This window comes from Dermochelys coriacea, chromosome 28 (assembly GCF_009764565.3).
Source record: "Dermochelys coriacea isolate rDerCor1 chromosome 28, rDerCor1.pri.v4, whole genome shotgun sequence".
In the NCBI taxonomy this organism is placed as follows: domain Eukaryota; kingdom Metazoa; phylum Chordata; order Testudines; family Dermochelyidae; genus Dermochelys; species Dermochelys coriacea.
This window is the reverse complement of record NC_050095.1, coordinates 5,466,419-5,487,468: the sequence shown is the minus strand read 5'-3', so window position 1 is coordinate 5,487,468 and position 21,050 is coordinate 5,466,419. Positions and strand designations below refer to the sequence as shown.

The 21,050-nt window shown below is 48.2% G+C and overlaps 4 protein-coding genes and 1 long non-coding RNA gene across 54 annotated transcripts in view; 3 read left to right on the top strand and 2 right to left on the bottom strand.

The window, feature by feature from the left end:
- LOC119849376 (zinc finger protein 420-like) overlaps window positions 1-21,050 on the bottom strand; it is a 3,142,523-nt gene that overhangs the window by 324,936 nt on the left and 2,796,537 nt on the right. The gene's annotated exons all lie outside the window — the stretch shown is intronic.
- Window positions 1-21,050, top strand: part of LOC119849403 (zinc finger protein 501-like) — a 1,099,011-nt gene that overhangs the window by 436,515 nt on the left and 641,446 nt on the right. The window lies entirely within an intron of this gene.
- The window catches only part of LOC119849388 (zinc finger protein OZF-like), an 875,044-nt gene that overhangs the window by 726,896 nt on the left and 127,098 nt on the right, over window positions 1-21,050 (top strand). The gene's annotated exons all lie outside the window — the stretch shown is intronic.
- Window positions 142-17,698, top strand: LOC122455397 (zinc finger protein 3-like). Of its 2 annotated transcripts, none has more exons than XM_043503858.1 (5): window positions 142-368; window positions 6,081-6,169; window positions 6,815-6,941; window positions 13,017-13,130; window positions 13,477-17,698. In XM_043503858.1, exons 2-5 carry the CDS (start codon window positions 6,092-6,094, stop codon window positions 14,604-14,606), a joined length of 1,449 nt encoding a protein of 482 aa, XP_043359793.1. In that variant the 5' UTR covers window positions 142-368; window positions 6,081-6,091; the 3' UTR covers window positions 14,607-17,698. The 2 variants fall into 2 exon arrangements, with proteins under 2 accessions (XP_043359793.1, XP_043359794.1); XM_043503859.1 differs by having other exon boundaries at window positions 163-368; window positions 13,480-17,698.
- LOC122457765 overlaps window positions 12,545-21,050 on the bottom strand; it is a 24,362-nt gene continuing 15,856 nt past the window's right edge. The window contains exon 3 of the long non-coding RNA XR_006277439.1: window positions 12,545-12,613. This is a non-coding gene — a long non-coding RNA (uncharacterized LOC122457765). The remainder of the gene's footprint in view (window positions 12,614-21,050) is intronic.

Sequence of the window (21,050 nt, the reverse complement as noted above, 5' to 3'; positions counted from 1 at the left end):
CCCCTCTCCCCCAGGCGGGTCCCGTCCTCCCCCCCATCGTGGCTGGGGGAAGTGGGGGAAAGGTCAGCGCACGGCCCCGCCCCGCCCCCAGCCCCGCGCGACACAAGCCCCACCCCCAACGGGCGCCACGCCGCGCGCAGCCCCGCCCCCTCGCCAGGCGCGTGGCGCGGCCCCAACCGCCCTAACGGCGCAAACGGCCGCAGCGGCGTCAGGGGAAGCTTCGTCACTTCCGGTCCGTCCGAGGCCTGCGGGCCGTTGCGGCGGGGGGGGGCGAGAGAGAGAGAGCCCGTCAATTAACCCCTCCGTGCCCGGCCGCCGAGGGGGGTTTCTCCAGCCGGGACCACCCCCCGGGGCCGGAGCCCCCCCCGGTGAGTGAGAGACCCCCGGGGGGGGCGTCCCCTGTGGGGTGGCGGGAGGGGAGAAGTCGGTTTTGGGGGGCGGGGCGGGGAGTTAATTGCCCCCCCCCGGTACAAATTCTCTTTCCTCACACGCGGCTGTAAAACCCGGGGCGACCCCCCCCTTTCCCTCCAACCCCCCGCGTCCCGCCCCTCCCCCCTGTTCTCCCCATAACCCTCCGATGTCCCTTGGCAGGCTCCTTCCCGGGGGGGGGGGTCCCGTCCCGCCGCGATTTGTCCTGGTGCGGGCGGGAAATGGTTCCCCGGAGCCGTTCCCCCAAAGGGGTGGGGGGGGCTGTTTGGGGGAGCCCTGAGACTGGGCTGCCTCTGGGGAGGGGGCACGTGTCCCCCATGGGGGCGGCCCCGACCCCGGGGTTCCCCAGTCCCTGTGGCTGCCCCCCCTGCCCATCCCCCACTGCTGCCCCCCTTCCCGCCTCCTGGGGCCTTCGCCCTCCCCGGCCCCCTTAAAACTGCCCCCCCCAGGCTCCCTGTGGAGAACCGTCCCGTTCTGCGTCCGTGTCGGGCAGTCCCATAAAATCCCCTCAAAGGGTCCCCCCCTTTCCCCCTCGCCTCCTTTCCTAGCCACGTAACATCCCCTCGGGCCTGGGGGGCTTTCTCTCAGGTGATCGAATGCGGAGTCCGGGACCCCGTTTTCTCTCCCATGCTCAAAGATGGATATCAAATACGCGAACACGTTGCCCGAATATGCCCTGAGAGTTTTTTCTGTCTCTCTAATGATAAAAGACGAACGAAATCTCAGATTTAGCCCTTTTCTCAAATTCCTGAACGTGGATGTGAAATCTTTGTAAATGTTGTTCGCTTTCTCTCCATTCATTTATCAAATATTGATGAAGAAACACACTCAGATTTTACCTCATCTCCACAACTGATAGAAAATCCCCCCGATTTTTCCTCTCTCCTCTCTTCTTTACAAAAACGGATCCAAAATTCCTCAGATTTTCACCCTTTTCTCTTTCGTTTCTGAATACTGATCTCAAATCTCAGGTTTTGCCTCTTTCTAGGTCATTATCAAATGTCTATTAAAAATCCCGTCAGGTTTGCGGCTGGTACCCATGCTTCTAAATCCCAGCAACTTCTCCTTTTTTGGAGGGAACCTGTTGCCCTAAATTGTTCTTCATCCTGGAGGTTGCAGGGCTTAAGTTGCCCAATGATCCTCTTTCCCCTCTTCTTTGAGAATCATTTGTTTCCACCTTTCTCTCTGCCAAAAGGTGTGTCGATTAAAGAGGCCAGCCATGTATTTAATAAACATCAAAGCTAGAGGCCTCCCCCTCGTTGGCTGCTAACAGCAGAGTTGGGTGGCCCCTTTTTTTTTTCTCCTGCTGGCACAGGATGAGGAGGTCACTCTGAGTGCAGTGCTAGTCCAGAGGTATCTCCAAACCCCATGACAAATTGTCTCCATGTGGGGTGGCTTCCCGCACTGCTAAGATGTAGCTGCCTCTGTGGTGGATTCATGGTGGCCATAATTTGCTAGTGATGGTGCATGGAAATGTATTAAATATTTGGGCTCTCCAGGCCTTCCAGTCTCCCTTTGAAGAAGCATCCCCCAGGGCTCCCTCTGCCTGTGTGAATGGCCAGCAGGGGGTAGTGATAAGTGAACAGAAAGTTATCAAAAACTGATTTTGCTTCTCTCCCCTCTTCCAAACCTCAGGAACTTCAGGTTCTGTAGGGAAAACTCTTGCCCTGAGTCCTTGTCCTAGATCTGGGCAGTGAGGGAGGTGGGAAGGGGGTGAGCACTCGCACCCGGTCATCTGTTGAAGAGGATTCTGGACTCATGCTTTCTGAACTGTGTTTCTGGTGTCATTGAGACCAGTGCTAATCTGGAGTCACTGCAAGGAAAGACAAGGAGTGACTCCAAATGAACAGTGGGGCAAATGAGATCAGCACCTGTCCCTGTGGGGACGTGGTTTCATTTGCGGCTCTCACCAGAGAGCTCTGGTTGTTGCTAAAGCAGGGAAGGCTGCTCAAACTCTCTGTCCCTCTGCTCGGATACGGGGGTTCAGTTTCCTGGGTCAGATGCTGCAGCCTCCATTGTGATCTTGGAGTCCAGGCTTAGCAGCTGCTGCTTCCTCGGGAGGAAGGGGAGAGAACCTGTACTTGGAAGTGACCTGAATTAAAGCTACCTCTGTGCCTGGCCAAGATGGAGACTTTCTCCGGCTGGTATTAGCCCCCTAGGGCAGCCCTGGGCCCCGTTAATACTAAATTCTGAGCCAGAAACTCCAAGTAATTGAGAGAGACCTCAAGGAAAGTGCTGGCTGTTGTCAGAGGTTGGCTGTGTGTGTTTCCTTTGCGAGCTGCACCAGCTGTGGCCAGGTAGCCAGCACTACAAGTCTGGATCGAACTGCCCAAGAAGACCACGGATTTGGGTTGAGTGGCAAAGGCGCTTGGCCAGGTTTATTGTTAACAATGCACGGTCCTAATGCCCGGCAGACTGTTCGGAGGCAATAACACATGGACGCCTATTACAATGGACTCGGCTCGGAGTGGTGGGACTTGCCACCCCCTCTGTGACCCCTCTTTCATACACTGATACAAACAAGTTATGTATTGCCTCTCTGACGTGATTAGTTACCACCCTTCACCTTGTACTTGGTGGTTAGATCAAAAGATCTCTGTCCATCACCCTGTCATCCTGCCCTGATCTTTAGGAGGGGTCAGTGTGTCCCTGTATCATCTCTGGGAAGTTTGCACATCTCTGGGGAGTGTGTTTACACTATAACTTTGTATCGAGGTGTTCTGGTACTACCCCTCTGGTAGGTGTTTATGTGGCTTCTTAGTGCCTAGGAGTGGTTGTGTTTTTGCAACACCAGCCCTGTTCTTGCGAAGTTCAAGTACCAGTCAGTGAACTTGCAAGCAGGCATCTGTTTTTGTAATCGGGCCAGACTTTTGCTCAAAGCCTGACTCTTGCAAACTTTGCTTTGTATCAGAAGAGCTTGATTTTAGTTTGGGCCTTAGGCCTTATACCATCCTGTCTCAGGTTTTCTCTTTCTACTACACTGGGGACTAGCATGAAAGTGACTCTGCACAAACAGCCCCTCCTCATTTCTCCTCCCATTAGCAATTGCAGGAGCAAATCCAGCCATGGGAGAGCAAACAATTCAGAAATAGGACTTTTCCAGCCCGAGGGGCAGGACAGGGGAAAGAGAGACTGAAAGGGGCAGTGGGAGAAAAAGGTATCCACCCCTGGATGGAATCACTTTCCTGTAAACAAAATGAGGAACAGAGAGCAGAAAAGCCAGTCCCAGACTCCATATTCCCCCTACTGGGCTGTGGCTGCCATAGTGTCCGTGTCAGAGTAACTCCTTTGGTTCTGCTCTTTTCTAATAAAGACTTAGTTAGTGGAAAGGCTTAAAAATGTCTCTGGGAGTTTAGCCTGGCAGGTGGGGCCAGGTCTATGCTGTAATAAAGAGATCATAGAATCATAGAATATCAGGGTTGGAAGGGACCCCAGAAGGTCATCTAGTCCAACCCCCTGCTCAAAGCAGGACCAAGTCCCAGTTAAATCATCCCAGCTAGGGCTTTGTCAAGCCTGACCTTAAAAACCTCTAAGGAAGGAGATTCTACCACCTCCCTAGGTAACGCATTCCAGTGTTTCACCACCCTCTTAGTGAAAAAGTTTTTCCTAATATCCAATCTAAACCTCCCTCATTGCAACTTGAGACCATTACTCCTCGTTCTGTCATCTGCTACCATTGAGAACAGTCTAGAGCCATCCTCTTTGAAACCCCCTTTCAGGTAGTTGAAAGCAGCTATCAAATCCCCCCTCATTCTTCTCTTCTGCAGACTAAACAATCCCAGCTCCCTCAGCCTCTCCTCATAAGTCATGTGCTCTAGACCCCTAATCATTTTCGTTGCCCTTCGTTGTACTCTTTCCAATTTATCCACATCCTTCCTGTAGTGTGGGGCCCAAACTGGACACAGTACTCCAGATGAGGCCTCACCAGTGTCGAATAGAGGGGAACGATCACGTCCCTCGATCTGCTCGCTATGCCCCTACTTATACAACCCAAAATGCCATTGGCCTTCTTGGCAACAAGGGCACACTGCTGACTCATATCCAGCTTCTCGTCCACTGTCCCCCTAGGTCCTTTTCCGCAGAACTGCTGCCGAGCCATTCGGTCCCTAGTCTGTAGCGGTGCATTGGATTCTTCCATCCTAAGTGCAGGACCCTGCATTTATCCTTATTGAACCTCATTAGATTTCTTTTGGCCCAATCCTCCAATTTGTCTAGGTCCTTCTGTATCCTATCCCTCCCCTCCAGCGTATCTACCACTCCTCCCAGTTTAGTATCATCCGCAAATTTGCTGAGAGTGCAATCCACACCATCCTCCAGATCATTTATGAAGATATTGAACAAAAACGGGCCCCAGGACCGACCCCTGGGGCACTCCACTTGACACCGGCTGCCAACTAGACATGGAGCCATTGATCACTACCCGTTGAGCCCGACAATCTAGCCAGCTTTCTACCCACCTTATAGTGCATTCATCCAGCCCATACTTCCTTAACTTGCTGACAAGAATGCTGTGGGAGACCGTGTCAAAAGCTTGCTAAAGTCAAGAAACAATAATCCACTGCTTTCCCTTCATCCACAGAACCAGTAATCTCATCATAAAAGGCGATTAGATAGTCAGGCATGACCTTCCCTTGGTGAATCCATGCTGACTGTTCCTGATCACTTTCCTCTCCTCTAAGTGCTTCAGGATTGATTCTTTGAGGACCTGCTCCATGATTTTTCCAGGGACTGAGGTGAGGCTGACCGGCCTGTAGTTCCCAGGATCCTCCTCTTCCCTTTTTTAAAGATGGCACTACATTAGCCTTTTTCCAGTCATCCGGGACTTCCCCCGTTCGCCACAAGTTTTCAAAGATAATGGCCAAGGGCTCTGCAATCACAGCCGCCAATTCCTTCAGCACTCTCGGGTGCAATTCGTCCGGCCCCATGGACTTGTGCACGTCTAGCTTTTCTAAATAGTCCCTAACCACCTCTATCTCTACAGAGGGCTGGCCATCTCTTCCCCATTTTGTGTTGCCCAGCACAGCAGTCTGGGAGCTGACCTTGTTAGTGAAAACAGAGGCAAAAAAAGCATTGAGTACATTAGCTTTTTCCACATCCTCTGTCACTAGCTTGCCTCCCTCATTCAGTAAGGGGCCCACACTTTCCTTGGCTTTCTTCTTGTTGCCAACATACCTGAAGAAAACCCTTCTTGTTACTCTTGACATCTCTTGCTAGCTGCAGCTCCAGGTGCGATTTGGCCCTCCTGATATCTTTCCTACATGCCCGAGCAATATTTTATACTCTTCCCTGGTCATATGTCCAAGCTTCCACTTCTTGTAAGCTTCTTTTTTATGTTTAAGATCCGCTAGGATTTCACCATTAAGCCAAGCTGGTCGCCTGCCATATTTACTATTCTTTCGACTCATCGGGATGGTTTGTCCCTGTAACCTCAACAGGGATTCCTTGAAATACAGCCAGCTCTCCTGGACTCCCTTCCCTTTCATGTTAGTCCCCCAGGGGATCCTGGCCATCTGTAATCAAGATCAAGCAATTTCCCAGCATGGCAGAATCTATCATGTCTGTCCGAAGGGAAAGGGCCTGGGGGAATCGTGATGTGAAATGAACTAAAGCCTGTTCTGAAATCTCCACAACTGCCCTTCTCGCCCTGCCAGGCTGCAGAACGATGTCCGTGTCTCGCTTCAGCTCATCCTGTCCTCCCATGAGACAGGGAAGAAAAATGGCTGCAGTGGAATCAGTTCAGGTAAGGATTAACCGGGGTGGCTGGTGGGTTTCTGCAGGAGGGAGGGGGCAGTAAATACACAGGAGATGGGAAGGTTTGCACATTCTGGTTTGGAGGTTGGAGCGGGGCAGGAAATACTCAGGCTGGAGAAAGGGAGGAGGTCTAGATTCTAGGAACATACCCATGGGGTTTGGTGGTGGAAATGCCCTAATCTGTGGAACAGGAAACAAACCACCTAGATGGGGCTAGGAAAACTGACCAAACTCCCAGTGTTGGAGCCTGATCCAACTAACCAGCGACTGCTGTGAGATATGAAGGGGGCACTCACCAGTCAGACTTAGGGGAGGTGCCCCTCTCTCATATCCAGCTCCTTACAATGAGGAGGGTGTTGGGCTTCCTACCGGGAGCTCACCCTGGACCCTGCTGGGGGCTTCATCTCCTGTATCAGTCTGTTGCTAGTAGGTGTGTGGATCTGCTGGAAGAGACAAAGGGACTCTCTTTGTCCCCTCACTCCGATGTTTCCTGGATCCTCTGAGTGGTGTGGAGGTGGGACTCTGTTGATGGGAAGCCATCCAAAGCTCCCATTTAACTGGCTCCTTTCCCCCATGAGTAGTGGGGTTGTGAGTGGGGCAGCAGGTTCTGAGTGTTGGACTCCTGCTCTTTCAGGGGCCGGTGACCTTTGAGGAGGTGGCTGTGTATTTCACCAGGGAAGAAGAGGTTCTGCTGGACCCTGCTCAAAGAGCCCTCTACAGAGACGTCATGCAGGAGAACTATGAGAATGTGACCTCGCTGGGTAAGGATTCCTGTCCCCATAGTTATTACAAGGGGAAATGAGCAGTTAATGTTCATCACCCCTACAATGCCACCTCAACTCTGCACACTAGCAGTCTGCCCTCCCCTGCTACAGAACACTGGGAACAGAGCACAGGAGAACTACAGCACAAAGTCTAACAACTTCTCTCTGCTGAGGCAAAACTGAGGTTCAGGTCTGGCTTCCTACCTATGGCCTTCACTCAAACACTGATCCTACTCCACACAAACCAGCTCCAACTTGCAAAATGATACCACTCCCTTACCCCCACTGCCAGGTTTTGTCGACAAAAGAATGAATGCATACACACTGTGACGTGACTTTTGGCGGCAAAAATGCCCTGTTTTGGCAATAAAATACAACCACCCTGATGAGAGACATACATCTTTTTCCTCTAAATTTTTTTCGACAAAGTGGCAGTGTATTTATTGCTTTAATTGGCGTCTAGGAGGTGTCCCACAATGCCCATAGTGACTGTTCTGGTCAGCATTTTGAACTCCACTGCCCTGCAGCCAGGTAAACAACCATCTGCCCCTCTCACTTAGAAGCCCCGGGAATTTTTGAAATTCCATTTCCTGCTGCTTTGTGTGGAGAGTTCTCATTGCATCTCCCCAGGTGACCAGGGCAGGTTATTGCAGCAAACGCTCTCCCGCTTGGACCGCTGGGGTTCTGCTCAGTATATGGGGAGAGGAGGCTGTGCAGTCCCAGCTGTGCTGGAGCCATAGGAATTGGGATACCTACAGGCACATTTCTCGAGGCTTGTGTGAAAAGGATTATGATCAGGACACACTGCGGTGCAGCGCAGCGCGAAGATAAAGGAGCAGAGGCAGGCGTACCATAAGGCGAGGGAGGCAACCCATCACTCCGGTGCTGCACCGAAGACCTGCTGGTTCTATAAGGAGCTGGGCGCTATCCTTGGTGGTGATCTCACCTCCACCACCAAGAGCCCCGTGGAAACTTTGGCGGGCATGGAGGCAGTGGAAAGAGGATCTAACCCAGAGGATGAAGTAATCGATGAAGAGGTGGAGTTAGATGACAGTGTGCAGCTCGTCTGGTGGAAGAAGCAGCCAGGAGCTGTTCTCCACTCTGGAGATGTCTAGGCAGTCTCAGCAGTTGGTCTCTGGGGAGCAAGAAGCAGAAGAGGAGAAGCCTGGTAAGTGGCTGTTACCTGTGTAGTGCGGAGGTGGGTTCAGGGTATAGAAGTGTGGGAGGCTGGCTGTGTGTCTGTGAGCTGGACAGTTTCCTGTAGAGCTAATTGGTACGGCAGAACAGGGTGTTATGCATGCCGAGATCTCACGGGAGTAGTCCAGAGAGATCTCCTGGAGATACTCGGCAATCCTCTGCCAAAGGTTCCTTGACAGAGCAGCTTTGTTCCTTCCCCCATTGTAGGAAACTTTCGCGTGCCATTCGGCAATAACTTGTGCAGGTGAGCAGCACAGGGAGCAGAGAGGAAGCCACAAGCATGGAGTAGATGTATCCTCATGTGACCTGTGGTGCCCGGGGCAGCCCTCCCTGGAAATACCAAGTTCAGAGCAGGCTGCAAAAGGGAGTGCAGATACCCACCAGTCTAGGGAGTAACACTGAAGTTAAACTCCCCAACCAGTCACAAACTGTGCTTCTGATTCCCCACACTGGTTATCAAGAAGCAAAAAGGAAATCACACAGCCCCCTTATTGCATTCCAGTCAGCACCTAGCTCCAGTACAGTGAGAAGTTATTTTATAAACTCTGCTCACATATATAAAATATTCTTCTGACCCCAAAGGGTCAGCCACATTACCTAGTCAGTATAGATTTGGATCTTACCCAAAATACCATGCTGCCAGCCAATCCTTTAGTATCTAGAACTAAAGGTTTATTATAAAGAAACAGAAAGGGCAAGAAGAGAGATGTTAAATGGTAAAACAGTTACATACACACAAAGATTTCAAAGTCCATATATCAGGTTCTTAGCAGTATTGGTGAGTTACTGGCTTGAAAGTTCCTCTGGAACACATCCACAACTTGGATGGGTCATTCAGTCCTTTATTCAGAGCTTCAGCTTGTAGCAAAGTTCCTCCAGAAGTAAGAAGCAGGATTTAAGACAAAATGGAGAAGATGCAGCTGCCTTTTATAGACTTTTGCCAGGTGGCTTGTACTTCCTTTGTTTCAAACACAAGCTGCCCAACACATGGCTTGGTAGCCTTTTCCGTCCATAGGTATGTCCCTGCATGCCTTGCTGAGTCATAACGTGTATCCCTTGCCTTTTCTCAATGGGTCAGTTGTATAGCTGATGGTCCTTAATGGGCCATCAAGCAGGCTAGGCAGTGCTGATGCCAAACTGTCTGGGGGTGTCACCCAGAAGCATAGCATAAGTTTGGAAATACAGACATACGTACATATCTAAACTCACAAGACAAAGATGATACAAACACATAAATGAGATTATCATATCTAGCAAATTATAACATTTTTGCAGATATCTTCCATGGCATATCTGGCACAACTCATTGCAATTTTACACCATTGGTATTCATAATATCCTCAAGTGTCCCCCAGATTCCATACAGCGTGACACCTCATTTTCCTGTTTACCCCTAGCAATGAAAGATCTGCTAGAATGACCCGCACCTGTGGAAAACATTCACCATGCTTTGGGTGTTCACAGAGATGTGTGCTTGCCGAGGGTCAGTGAGCAGTGATTGTTATGTTGCAAAAGGTGTATTTAACTGAAACGTGTCAATGCTGTGCGTGAATTTAACGATCCTGCTTTTGTGCATTATTCCTTGTGCTTTGGCAGATGTGGCCTTCAGGAGTACCCCCAAGCACCCTGGCCAACCATCTCCGCCAGATAAGAAAGCGCCCAAGATGGAGCAAAGAAGACATGTTCCGGGAGGTACTGCGCTGCTCCAGTGCAGAGAAAAGGGAACGCAAGGAATGCTGGGAAGCTGAAAGGTAGGATAGAAAAGAAGATCAGGAATTTAAGGACGCTACTGAACGGATGATTAAAGTAATGGAGGAGCAAACACACGTGCTGAAGTCCTTAATAATGCTGCAGACTGAGCAGATCTGTGCCCGTCTTCCCCTGCAGCACATTCAGAACCCTTTTCCATGTACATACACCCCCCCACCCCAACTCCGCCCGCACAGTCCTTGCCACTTTCTGGTTTCCCCTTCACTCCACCCCCTCGGACAACTTTCACATTGAGAGCTGGACATACACACACCTTTGAAAGTCTGCCCTTCCCTGGTTCCTCCTTTCCCACCAAGCATCTTTGTGTGTGTCTGTGTGTGCTGTTTCTTGTGCAATAAAAACAAAGTTTTTGAATGGTAACTCTTTGTTTCCTACAGATTGAGAGAGCAGGCACTACCAATACATACACAGCCAGTTTATTCATGTGCTTGCTGGAACGTATGGCCCAAATGTTTTCCTGGAAAGCAATGGAGACTACATGTAATGTAACATTGCAGCACCTATCACAGAGACTTTTCATTTTCAAAGTGTTGCCTCAAAGCCTCCTTGATTTGAATTGTGCCCCTCTGGACTCTTCTGAAAGCCCTGGTATCCGGCTGCTCAAAATCAGCAGCTGAGCGATCTGCCTCAGCAAACCTTTTACCCTTAGCGTCACAAGATTATGCAACATACAACATGCGGCTATGACCATGGGAATATTATCTTCATTAAGGTCTAACCTGTCATAAAGGCATCACTAGCGTGCCTTCAGTCTGCCAAAGGCACATTCAACTGTCATCCAGCACCACCTCAGCCTGTTGTTGAACCGTTCCTTACTGCTGTACAGGTTTCCTGTGTAAAGTTTCATGACCCACAGCTGTAAGAGGTATGCCAGGTCTCCTGAGGATCACCATCCCCTACTGTAATCTTTTGGTTTGGAAATAAAGTCCCTGCTTTGTAGCTTTCTATACAGGCCTGTGTTCCTGAAAATGTGTGTGTCATGCACCTTTCTGGACCACCCCACGCGGATGTCAGTGAAACGCTCACAGTGATCCACAAGTGCCTGCAATACCATGGAGCAGTACCCCTTCCAATAGATGTACTCTGTCACAAGGTAGTATAGTGCCAAAATTGGAATATGTGTGCCATCTAGCGCCCCTCCACAGTTAGTGGATGGCTTTGCAGAAATCGGTTTCCCTATTTCATGCATATTTCCCAGAGTCATGGACCCGGTCCTTTGTAGCAGGATGCAATTAATTGCCCTGCACACTTGCATTAATGCAGCCCCGACGTTCGACTTCCCAACTCCAAATTGATTTGTGACTGACCGGTAGCAGTCTGGCATCACCAGCTTCCACACACCGATTGCCACACGCTTCTCTATCAATAGGGCAGCTCTCATTCTGGTATCCTTGCACTGCAGGATTGGGGCGAGCTCTGCACACAGTTCCAGGAGGGTGGCTTTCCGCATTTGAAAGTTCTCTAGTCACTGCTTTTCATCCCACACCTGCACGACGATACGATCCCACTATTCAGTGCTTGTTTCCTGAGTCCAAAAGCCAAGGTCTACCCTATTCAGGTGTTCTATGAATGCCAAAAGCAATCTTAAGTTGTTACTGTTCATATCATGCATCATGTCAGGCACCTGAGAGTCTTCTTCAGTTAGGAACTTGATGATTAACTGCACTGCCATCCGCGATATCTTCATGACAGTTAATAGAGTATTAGAGAGCAGTGCGGGATCCATCCCTTCTCACAAAGATGCCGGGGTGCACAGCAAAGAAGGGTCATTGAAAAATGCTGTGAAAGAAAGCCAGAAGCCCATGGAGTGCTAGCACAGAAAGCAATGCATCGAGCCTGGTCCCAAGAGATGCCACGATCCGCTCCGCCTTCCCACAACATGTAACGACAAAAGATGTCGAGGTGGACTGTGGGATAGGTACCCACAGTGCACTGCTCACACTGTTGATAGTGCCCCAACCGTGGATGCGCTCTGCTGACAGGGAGCGAGGGTGAACATGACAGTCCGACTTTTATTATGCCGATTTTTGAGTGTCAACATCGCCTTTGTTGACATAATTTGGTAGTGTAGACAAAGTCAAATTAACTTCTAACTTAACAAGCTAAAACAGATTCAAATCAAATGTCTGTCTCTCACCATATGTTGTGACAGGCTGGGTTTCCTTTCAGCCAGGACTCTTCCTCCCTCTCCCCCCCCGGTTGAGTTCTTCAGGAGGAGTTGATGTCATGGTGGGGGGGAGAGTCTCAAGCATTTACTCCACCTCTTTTTATAATTCAGTCCTTTGTGCTGGAAACACTTTCAATCCTCAACTGAAAGAAAAGGAGTACTTGTGGCACCTTAGAGACTAACAAATTTATTAGAGCATAAGCTTTCGTGAGCTACAGCTCACTTCATCGGATGCATCCGAATGAAGTGAGCTGTAGCTTACGAAAGCTTATGCTCTAATAAATTTGTTAGTCTCTAAGGTGCCACAAGTCCTCCTTTTCTTTTTGCGAATACAGACTAACACGGCTGCTACTCTGAAATCCTCAGCTGACTGGGTCATGGTGACATGCTGTCTGTTGTGTTCATGAGCGCCTAGCCATCTCTGTGAGGGAATGTAAATGTCTTGTTCACACCTTTCCCAGACCGGAGAATGGCCATTTAACCAGGTGATAGCCTTGCTGTCTCTGAGGAAGTGGTCTGTGGGTGTTCACCAGAACTGTAACGTTTTCAGTAACATCAATACAGTAAAGTCTAATAACATTACATAGTGGTGCTACACATATTCTAAAAGGTTGATAATGTTCAGCAGGTTTTTGAGTTTTCCAAGGCATACTTTGGACAAAATATATCATACTTTATATATCATCAAAATATATCCTAATTTTGTAAAAGAGTGAATACAGGGGTACAGATTGTCACAGTCTCTGTGTGGGTTCCCAGCAGATATGTTGGTACTTCAATCCCTCATAAGCAAAGCATTCTGCACCTTTGAGGACCGGGGGAGCTGGCCCTGGGATTTCACTGGTTTACTAAGGACTGGGGTTAAGCTAATAGAATGTTTTTTATGACAAAGTCTTATGGATTCACCGGATCTCCTTTATTTTCTTTCATCTGAGCAGGCTTTCCAGTTTCCAAACCTGATGTGATCTCCCAGCTGGAACAAGGGGTAAAGCCATGGATCCCAGACCTCCAGTGTTCAGAGGAAAGAGAGGTCCTAAGAGGTCCCTGCACAGGTGAGGAAACATGAAACCTACTCAGAGTCTGGAAGTGCCTGAAGGAAACATCTAGATACCCTAGAAAGACCTTGTGAGCTCTCTGATTTTAGGATTGCCCCAGCAAATGTCATATCTTCCGGGCAGATATAGCTCATGACTTCCTACAGATCCTAACTGACACCTGTCAGTGGCTTCTTACCTTCCCACTGAGAATTTAGATGGGATGTGAAGGCAGAATTGATTCTCTTTGGAGGAAGAGTTTGGGGGAATTCAGTTCCTGATTTTTATTTGACATCTCTGCAGCACTTATTTTGGTTTGCTCTTCCCCTTTCTATCCCTGTTTGAGTTTTTTTTTCTATCACAGCAGGTGATGCGATGGTGAGTGAGAATGAGGAGCAGAATTCTCATCGGAAAGATGCTGAGCAAGTGGAACCACACAGAACCTTAACGCAAACATCCAAAGGGAATGTGTCCAGGAGTCATGAGCAGGTAAAAGTCTGTGCTATTCAGCAGACACCAGAGAGAGAGCAGGAAAACCAGCCAGGGGAGAAATTGGATAAATTCATTTGCTCTTCGGGAACTCACAAGGACCTCAAGGAAACCACAGCCCAGCAGAAAATCTTCATGGGACAGAGAAAAAATACATCCACTGAGTGTGGGAAAAGCTTTAGGGACCACTCAGTCCTTCTTGGACATCAGAGAATACACAGAGGAGACAGACCCTATGAATGCTGTGAGTGTGGGAAAACCTTCATTCGGCGCTCACACCTTATTACGCATCAGAGAATCCACACAGGTGAAAAACGCTATCCATGCTGTGAGTGCGGAAAAAGTTTCACTGATCTCTCATCCCTTATCTCTCATCAGAGAGTCCACACGGGAGAGAAACCCTATGAATGCTGGGAGTGCGGGAAAAGCTTCTCTCAGAGCTCAACCCTTCTTACACATCACAGAATTCACACGGGACAGAGACCCTACGAATGTAGTGAATGTGGGAAAAGCTTCACTCAGAGCTCACACCTGACTATACATCAGAAAATCCACACGGGAGAGAGACCCTATGGATGCTGTGAGTGTGGGAAAAGCTTCACTCTGAGATCGCACCTCATTAGGCATCAGAGAATCCACACGGGAGAGAAACCCTTTGAATGCTGTGAGTGTGGGAAAAACTTCACTCTGAGCTCAGACCTTACTACGCATCAGAGAATCCACACGGGAGAGAGACCCTACGAATGCTGTGAGTGCGGGAAAACCTTCACTCGGAGCTCAGCCCTGACTAGACATCATAGAATCCACACAGGAGAGAGACCCTATGAATGCTGTGAGTGCGGGAAAAGCTTCACTCGGAGCTCAGCCCTGACTAGACATCATAGAATCCACACGGGAGACAGACCCTATGAATGCTGTGAGTGCGGGAAAAGCTTCACTCAGAACTCAGCCCTTATCTATCATCATAGAATCTGCAAGGGGGCTAAACACCATAAAAACCTCTAGATCTATCAAAACTTTTATTTTCTTTAATAGTTTTCCTCATTCCCATGTAGTAACCTTCAAAGCTGTTTGAACTGTTTGCACCACCATTAGCCCTCATTGTGTCCAAAAGAGTTGCCCATTTTCACCTTTTCTAGTTTTGCCATTTGCCATGTTTTGGGGTGGACCTGGTTGTCCTTGCTATCAACTCCATTGTCCCATGAGTAATGGAAGTGGGTCTGTCCTTCCAGGAAACCGGGAGAATCACATTTATACTTTTCCTTCTTTTGCCAAGTTATTCGCATCACCAATGATACAAATTGTAGCATTCCCAGTTGTTCTCATGTTGTTCTGGGTTATGCTGAACAGCAGTTATTTTTGGACCTTTATTCGTTATATTTAAATGAAGAGGAGCGGGGCAGGGAAAAAGGTGTCATTTCAGTCTCTGTGTCGCTGGAAGGAGATGGGGTGACTCAGAGATTCCCTCCTTCCCCATCGTCCCAGAACAGTTACCTCCTGTCTGAGGCATGCAGCGTTTATCTTCTTCACATTCTTTCCTTCCACCTCTCAAAGTGTCGTGTGATGCAGTGTTCTCAGCTGTCTGTGCTTGGAGATGATGTTTTGACTTCTTTAATCAGAGTCACTGTGTCTGCCAAAGAAAGTGTCAAAGATCTGGAAGGGGAATTCAAGTGCATCCCAAACATAGTGGGATCATTTGGAGTTTAAATTCCAGTTTCCATCTATTGGCCAAGCCACCTTTGGGAAGGTTGGCTGTATTTCCCCCCATTATGAGGCTGTTGGGATGCTAAAACTTTTGTAAATAATATAACTCAATAATGCAACAGTGCTGAGTGAAGCAGGTTTGAATGGATCAGAGGAGAATGTCATGGGAGAATCTCTTCTCCTGATTCAGAGTCATCAGATACAATCGGCTCTGGAATTTCACTTGACACTTTCATTTTCATGTAGTCTACCTCTCTGTGATATGGGTTTCTATCTTTTCTGAAGGCTGTTTGGTCACCCAGTTGGATATTAATTTAGTTTGATTGCATGTAACTCAGATTTATTGGAGACTTTGAGACAAATGACCATTTGCTAAAGTCATTACGTCTCACTGTTTTTGTGGATACAGACTAACACAGCGACCCCTCTGATATTTGGCACTTTACTTTGGCTTTTTCCCCACCTGTCCGTGATGACATGGAGAAAGTTCAAGTGCAGTTCTGTCAACAGGAAAGAACTCTCCAATTTACTGGACATGCTAACAAAGAAACAGCCATGATTTGAAAACTCCACTCAGAAATGGTGAACAGCAGCAGACCCAAACTGTGCAACTAACTGAAGGAGGTGCAGATGATCTCAGTGGAGTTCAATTGTCAATATTGTCTCAGATGATCTGGGGAGAGGATTCCACAGTAAGTTAGTTGGAGCTTGGCACAATGCTCATGTATTTGGTTCCCAAAGTAGTAACCCAGGCCCTACAGAAGATCTCTCTTAAGTAATCCTGTGGTATGGGAACTGCTGCCCTTTATGATGCAGATGTCGAGGAAATAGAAATGGGTTTTGTTGAATTTACCCTACGTAGGTGCTGCAAATGTGTATTAAAATGAAATCAGTGTTGAAAATGAAATAGCTGCAGAAAAATTGCTATTTTTGAATAGAAACTCCAACTCCGGTAACTAACGGAGATTCTGATCCAGGCCTGTATCCAGTCCCTAGCCTGGACCTGTGCCACCAAATTAAAGAAAAACTGGCCATGTTTCGGGAAGCCGTTCCGCACTAACACTTCTGAGATTTTGAGTGGTTCGGTAAAGGATTCTACTTCAGAGAAAGGTAAATTTACCCTAACCAAAGCCAAGGATTTTGAAAGAAGTGGGTTAGCAACAGTACACACCCAGTTCTTGGTTTTCACCCTAGTAAGGGAAGCTGTGGTGACCAATGGCCCAAGGAAAATGTTTGTAGAACATCACTTCCTAGTTCAGTGTCACGGATTACAGTCCCAAAGGATGACACAATCATGCTTCATTCTTTGGATCCAAGGTTTCATTTGGCAGAGGGAGTCATTTAGAGGACATTCCTTCCCTGTGGATCTCAAACTGGCTGCCCGATTGGGTGAAAAGGACTTTTATGCTGTGGAAATGATGGTAACTAATGGGGGAATTAATGTGTTGGGCTCCAATTTCAGACTGCAGGATACACAAATGTTAAGTCCTGATTCTATGGTTTTGTCTCTTAGGGCTTGTCTACACTTAAGAGACTGCATTGGCACAGCTGCATCGGTGCAACTTTGCTGCTGTCGTGCTTTTATGAAGAAGCTCTAAGGTGAAACTAGAGAGCTTTCCCATCATCTTCATTAATTCACCTCCCCGAGAAGTGGCAGCTTTGTCAGCAGGAGAAACACTCCTGCCGACAAGGCACTGTCTATATGGTGGGGGGAAAACTATACTCTGTACCTCAAAGTAGCATCCTGGAGCCCCTATATTCACTACTGTCATGTGATTATGATATGTTGTGAACAATGCATGCTTGAATCTTTATACCTTAATGTCCTGTTGAATTATTTGTAGTATCATTGTATGTGAAGTACTGCTATATGTGTTACTGAAATATGTTTGTGAGGGTGGGAAACGCCCAGAGCCAGCCTTTCCGTTGCAACAGAGAAGCAGCTATCAGTCGCCAGACAGGCATTAATGGCCCATCAAGAAGAATCCACTCGCCCAGAGGCTCCTTAGCTGTCCCCACTGCTTATGTGCCCTCTCTAACCGACGTCGCAGCAAGAATCTTTCCAGCAGCTGGAAGAAAGTATAAAAGAGGGACAGTGTCATTTCCCCCATCTCAACACCTGGAAGATCATCTGGAAGATGAAGACTTTGAACTAGGGAGATTGGCCCCAGGCTGGAAGGGAGTTCAGTCTGAGTATTGAGAACTGTGAGTTGCCTGTAACATCTATTAGGGTGAGACACTGTTTGATTCAAATCTTGCTTAGTCTGTTAAAGTTCGAATTTAGACTTTCTATTTCTGTTTCTTAGGTAACTAATTTTGATCTCTGTGCCTGCTACTTATAATCACTTAAAATCTGTCTGTAGTTAATAAATTTGTTTTATATTTTACCTAAATCACTGTGGTTTTGGTTGAGTGCTTGGGGAATCTCTGCTCAGGTTACAAAGGCTGGTGCATGTCCACTTTCCTTTGACGAAGTGGAAAATTCATTAATGAGCTTGCACTGTTCCAGGGTGTCTTGAGCAGTGTAAGACGGCATGTTTCAGGGGTGTTCTCCTGGGGGCTGGAGTGATTGGCAGGTGCCTTTCTCTGTGTGATTGATGAGTGACTCAGGGAGCATTCATGCAATTTATCTGGTTGTGGGGCTCCACATGCTGATGCTTGAGTGATCACAGCACCTGTTGGGATTTGCTGCTTCTCACTGGCATAGCCTTGTGTGAGAGAAGCCAGGCTGGAGAGTTGAGGAGGCAAAGTGTGTCCCACAGTTCCAGGTTGTAGCCCGGGGATCCCATCACAGGGGGTTAGTTTGGTATCACTACATTGCTCAGAGCTATGGATTTTTCACATGCTGAGCAACACAGTTATATCAATATGGGACTCTAGTGGCAGAAGATTCAGAGAGATGAACTCACCGAAGCGGGAGGCACCTACATTGGGACAAACCACAAGTTGCCTTAAGGGTTCACTTGGTGGCAATGGGAATTTGTGACAGGTTCCCTCGTGGGTGCCACCTGGAACTGGGATACCACTGACCCACCAGTCTGGGCTCCCTCTCATACTGTGTTGCTGTGACAAGCCGCAGACCTGTTCCCAGTCTTACACTTCCACCAGCATTCACGCAGGCAGGGACACACCCAGCTGCACTTACATGCAGGCTGACCAGTCACTGCATGAACCAACAACAGAGAGGCTACAGCTAAGACACCACCAGCTTCCCAGCCTAGGACCCCAAATCTGTACTGTCTTGCCCTGGTCAAAACCCTGACCAGTATGAATTTATTACCTGGTTCACTCCGCCCTCCATGTGGAGAGGTATAGCCAACAGCCTTTGGACACAAAGCTGAGATTTTTTCCCCAAACACTTCACTTAAAGGCACGCTGGGTTAGATTAAAACATAAAACAAGTTTATTAACTACAGAAAGACAGATTTTAAGTGATAACAAACAGATGAAAGCAGATTATCTAGCCATTTCTAACCCTGACGATACCAGCAGGCTTGCACATTCTTAAGGGACAAGGTGGGGAGAGGGATAGCTCAGTGGTTCGAGCATTGGCCTGCTTAAACCCAGGGTTGTGAGTTCAATCCTTGAGGGGGGCCATTTAGGGATCTGGGGCAAAAATTGGGGCTTGGTCCTGCTTTGAGCACCATCTTGTACAAAATGTATCATAATTATGCCATGATCATACCATCATCATATCACTGACAAATATGGGGTGCAGTGGAACAGAACTAAAAGAAAATGAACATGTATGACAAGATTTTGTGATCTTTGAATGTGTTATTGGTACCAATATAGCCTGATTTTTAGAGGTTGTATGAGCAGTTGATGTGACCAGAAGATAATAAGGTTCCTGTCCCAGAATCAGGCTACACAGACTCAGTTGTCGTGAGTTCAAGATCTTGCAATGATCCTTGGGGTGTGTGACAAGAACACTCACACTGAGGACAAAACAAAGCCTGAGAGACTTTTATTAAAATAAATGGGAAAGTTATCAAAGCTCCAAACCACAAATCAAAAGGAAATTTCAATACAGTTCTGGGGGGACATGTGGGACCATTACATAAAAGTTTCCTAGATTAGCATCCTCACACCTTCCTTGGAGGACCAGCCTCGTCTCTGGCATGCCAAATGAGTCCGATGGTCCAGGTTCCTCAACACTCAACATTGATGGCGAATAATAGAGCTGAAGGCTCACATGCTGAGTAGCTAAGTTACCAACTAAGAGAGTCAAAAAATGAAGATGAAAAAGCCAAGAGCTGGATAAAGCTAGCCAGAGCTGCTTCCACATGATGGTTTGCCCTCTTTTGGGGTCTGAGCACTCTGAATATTCATGCCAGTGCCCAACTTTCCATGCCCAAATCTAATTTCCTCACCCACATAATATTGGGGTGCACTTATCCTATAGGCTAGCATAGTCATACCTATCAATGCCAACGAGCTCGTTCTGGAAACCTGTTGCTCAAACCAGTTTCTGGTCATTACGTCCATGTTCTTGTGATGTACCTTGTGGTTACTGTTATGTCCCAAATGTCTTAGGTAGACATGTTTAGTTCCTCAAAATCCAAAAGGGTAACTATGACGCCATTTATCTATGCCAAAGGTCACAAGCCAAACTTATGTTAATTTACTTAAGCTAATGATACAAAATACGGGCCAGCTGGATCCTAGCATTACAGCCAAACATCATAGAATAATCCAATACAAAAATAGAAGCCAAATATAATAAAACAAACAGCAAACCAATAAATAAAGGCGGGATATCATAAAGCAACCAGCAGGCTAGCCCTACGGGCCACACCAGTGAAAAGGAAATTAAAGGTGAAGTTATGGGTTAACGAGTAAGAGACTAATTATGTGATCACTTGAATTATTTTAGAAAACTGAAAGTTGTCTTGGTTTTTGTTTTCTTAGTAATACAGGAAATGGTGGCTAATGTAGTTTAGCGTAAGGAATTACGATGTAAAACCCCACTGCAAAGGTTGAAGTGTGGAAATAGGTGTGAGAAATAATATACAAGAGAATATTGGCCCAGTATAGATTTTATATTTTGTATTTCAAATGGAATTTATTTAGAGTAGCTTCAAAGTCAGTTTCAATTAAAAGGAAAAGGACTCGAGGAGACAAGATGTACAACCTTTTACCCAGGCAGACTAAGGGTCACTGAGGCTACGTCTACACTGGCACTTTCATCGGCCAAACTTTTGTTGCTCAAGGGGGAGGCCCTGCCTAAGGAGGCGGTGAGGCCGCGGGGTTTGCCCTGGGAGATGCGGGAGCTGGGGGGGGTGTCCAGCACTGGGGATAAAGGGAGCCCCCCCGCTCCCTTCCGAGAGCCAGCCCCACAACTGTCCCCCCACCCTGCCTCTCCCAGCCCCACAGTTGCCCCCCATCTCCCTTCCAACCCTACAGAGTGAGAGACAAACCCCCGTGCTGGGGAGAAAGGGAGCCTGCCTGCCCCGCCGAGAGCCAGCCCCACAGCTGCCCCCCACCCCACCTCTCCCAGCCCCACAGCTGCCCCCATCTCCCTTCCAGCCCCCCAGAGAGACAAACCCCCACGGTGGGGATAAAGGGAGCCCGCCTGCCCCGCCCAGAGCCAGCCCCACAGCTGCCCCCCCACCCCAGCCTCTCCCAGCCCCACAGCTGCCCCCATCTCCCTTCCAGCCCCCAAGTGAGAGACAAACCCCCACCCTGGGGATAAAGGGAGCCCGCCTGCCCCGGCCTCTCCCAGCCCCACAGCTGCCCCCCCCA